Source organism: Glycine max, chromosome 15, assembly GCF_000004515.6.
Source record: "Glycine max cultivar Williams 82 chromosome 15, Glycine_max_v4.0, whole genome shotgun sequence".
NCBI classification, from domain to species: domain Eukaryota; kingdom Viridiplantae; phylum Streptophyta; class Magnoliopsida; order Fabales; family Fabaceae; genus Glycine; species Glycine max.
The window spans coordinates 11,274,521-11,277,871 of NC_038251.2; the positions used below are offsets into that span (position 1 = coordinate 11,274,521).

At 35.0% G+C, this 3,351-nt stretch overlaps 1 protein-coding gene across 1 annotated transcript; it reads left to right on the plus strand.

Moving 5' to 3' along the window:
- Positions 1 to 2,231: 2,231 nt before the first annotated feature.
- Positions 2,232 to 3,130, plus strand: LOC100811716 (exonuclease 3'-5' domain-containing protein 2). Its single transcript, XM_014767848.3, has one exon. It carries the CDS (start codon positions 2,362 to 2,364, stop codon positions 3,022 to 3,024), a length of 663 nt encoding a protein of 220 aa, XP_014623334.1. The 5' UTR covers positions 2,232 to 2,361; the 3' UTR covers positions 3,025 to 3,130.
- The last annotated feature ends 221 nt before the right edge of the window (positions 3,131 to 3,351 follow it).

Here is a 3,351-nt window from a genome sequence, read left to right on the forward strand (position 1 = left end):
CTCTATTACTCCAAATTGAGGCCACAAGCATGGTGACTTATCAATAACCAGCCTTAAAAATTATAGAAATTATATCATATATATCATTTCCAACTCAAAACACAACAGAATTTGAATATCTAATAGTACTTTGTACAATGTGCTTCAAAGTTAGAAACCAGATCACAAACAACAGAATCTCATTGACATAAAACACCAAGTATTTTAACCCTCTTGAGATAGCATACTTTGATTATAAGTCAAAATACAAATTAGCAAGATGTTATCACAAAGTAGTTATGAAAGTCATTCCATGGAGAGATGATTTGAAGAAAATGACAATGATTGGACAGGTAATGGGGACATACTCACATTAATATCAGAGTAAAACATGTCCATAACAAAAGATGTATACAATCTGATCCATTCAACCAGACTGTGTACCAATATGCCGTTCACATTCACATGTAACTTATGCAAGTTCTTTCTATCAACAATTCGCACAATTTAGAAACAGAATAATAATATAAAAACGGTAAATAATTTTAACAAAACAATTATCAAATATTTTCCAAAGCAAGGACATGCTTTCAATACATGAACTGTGGTAGAATTGTCCGTGCAAAAAGTATAAATCACAACGTGTAATAGATAATACGTAGATTACAAAGCAAGGTTAGATTAAACGATTGCATAAAACTGTAGAACTTTAGCTTTTTCCAGTGTTTTAAAAAATCATGGATGAATAAAAGTTGATAAAACAATCTTTCAACTGTCACAATTAGTTTAAAATAGTCATTAGATCATCCAAGGAACAGCTCGTGAATTCCAGTAATACTATCAAGTGAAGGTTGGGATGGAATCATGTCATTGAATTTGAGCTCAAATAAAGCTTTATTAGCTGAAAAACTAAACTCTAGCTTTTCAAAATTTTAAAATAATTAATTTCATAAAATTATTATAAATATTTTTTAAAAGTAATGTATCAAGCTAAGCCAAAGCTATCAGACTCAAATCCATAGGTTACCTGTGGTAGATGTGTAAGAATGGGAAGAACAAAAGAAAAAAGGATTCTTCTATTTTATGTCTGCTGCATTTACAAAAAAAAAAAAAAAAAAAAACATAACATGATACTGGTACATTTTGGTTCCACCCACCAAACAGAGCATAACAAAACATAACATTTTGGTAGGCGGTGCTTGAGTTTCAACTGGCCGTCACCACAGCTTTGGGTAACATCTTGGCCTTGACCAATCAAGGCTTTGGGTAACAAAACTTACTTTGAATTTAAACAAACTTATTATTATAATTCTTTATTACTTTCCCCCATACATACAAACAAATTAGCCCAGAGTATTTGAAGCGTTTTTAACACGCCTATACGATAATTTTCACGTTAAATCATAGAAAGAAGTAAAAGCTACTTTAGATTTGAGACGTGTAAATCAATGTTACACAAAGCTAATTTTCAAGGAACATTGGTCATTGAACTAATAAGTTTTTTTTTTACGAGAATAATCTCATATCATTTCATTATTAATCACGTGTTGAATACAAGGGATTACATGCTAACAAAAAAAAATGAATACAAGGGATCCCGGATTACATGATTAAAAGTGTAGATACTAGGCAAAGAGGAACGCAGAAGCTATGCTTTGATCATTTGATTTTTTAGACTAATAAAACTGTTCATTTTCTCTCTTTAGTGGCTAAGTAGGAACCGTTAAAAGACAATTATCTTAGAATATTCCCATTGGAACTTCTCAACATCAGCTCTACTATAACCTCAAGCATGTATGACAACTTGAACATCACTTCAAATTAATACTTTAATTAATATCCCTGGTTCTACATATTTTTTTTCATATATCCTTATAAATTAATAATCTTTTAAAAAGATCCTTACAAATAAAGAATTTACCAAAAAATCTAACCAACAAATATTTGAAGACATTAAATATTGAATTTATAAATAAAAACTACAATATAATCAGATGAAAAGCTAATATAAAAGTATTGTACTAGTAATATTTTTATTAAAAAGTTACATTTTTATTGTTTGTATTTATTGATTTTATATTATAATGTAAAATTTTAAAATAAGTAAAAATCTTATATCAATAAAATAAAATTAATAAATGAGTTACTAAAAATATACAGTATATATTTATTTTGCATATACATTCTTTTATGCCTTTCTTCAATTTCCATGTCATTAGCACTTTTTCTCGTTTTCTTCCCGCACAAATCCCCGTAGCGGGAACAATTCCACTCATAAACTACTAAGCGCACTCCACACACCAAAAACTCGCTGCAAAATCTTCCAAGCGGAGAGAATTTTCTCTTCCCCACTTTGTTTCTTCCCTCACACGCTTTCCAAGCATGGACACAGTCACCACTCACAAAATAAGTTTCCAGCACGAGCTGCACGAAATCCACACTGTCGGAACTGAACTCTCCGTCACCGTCACGGCCAAGGCCTCCGTCGTCCGAGAGTGGCTCTCCTCAAGGCTCTACTTCCGCCAGCAATACGTCCGCCGGAAACGCCTCGTCGTCGGCCTCGGCGTCCAGTGGACCGGCGGCTCCGATTCTCCGGCGGACACGTTGCAGCTTTGCGTTGGCCGCCGTTGCCTCATCTTCCAACTTGCGCACGCCAAAAGCGTGCCGAAGAAACTCCGCACGTTCCTCCTCGACGCTTCGCACACCTTCGTCGGATTCTGGAACCACTTGGATCGGCGGAAGCTGGAGAGTTCGGAGCACGGTTTGGAGATGGTGAGGGATCCTCTGGATCTGAGGCGGTACGCGAAAACCGAGGACGGCGATGACCTAACTCAAGCATCGGTGGAGGAAATCGTAGAGCAATGTCTTGGTTTCGACGTTGAGCAGAGGAGCGAGATCAGCATGAGCGATTGGAACGATGAATATCTCAGCGACGATCAAATTGCTTATGCGACGATTGATGCTCGCTGCGCGTTCCTCATCGGTAGGAAAAGCAGGGCTTGGGAACGAACAGGTAATTCACTCTTTTCATGCGAAAATGCTTAATTGTGTAGAAGCTTTATTTCCTTGTTCATGATGAATTTTATAGTTAGTGGTGTACTGGGGTTAATTGTGCCTACTCTTGAATTTCACCGGTTTACTCGTATTGATGAGAGATTGATTTTGGTTTTCGTGAGTGGTATACTCCATGTTAGATTCACCTCACAACCGATAAGCCAACTCTAACTTTGCTATGCACATTATGGTTTGAAAACTATAATCATTATCTTCCTGATATGTGATTTATTTTATTCAGTAGGTTTATACTAGAATTGAATCTCTATCTTTTCTACACAACATTTCTAATTTTTAAATGCTTTGTTTAGATTAAAA

What these genes read in the sequence shown, in the direction of transcription:
- LOC100811716 (XM_014767848.3), top strand. Translation starts at nt 2,362, where the DNA reads ATGGACACAGTCACCACTCACAAAATAAGTTTCCAGCACGAGCTGCAC.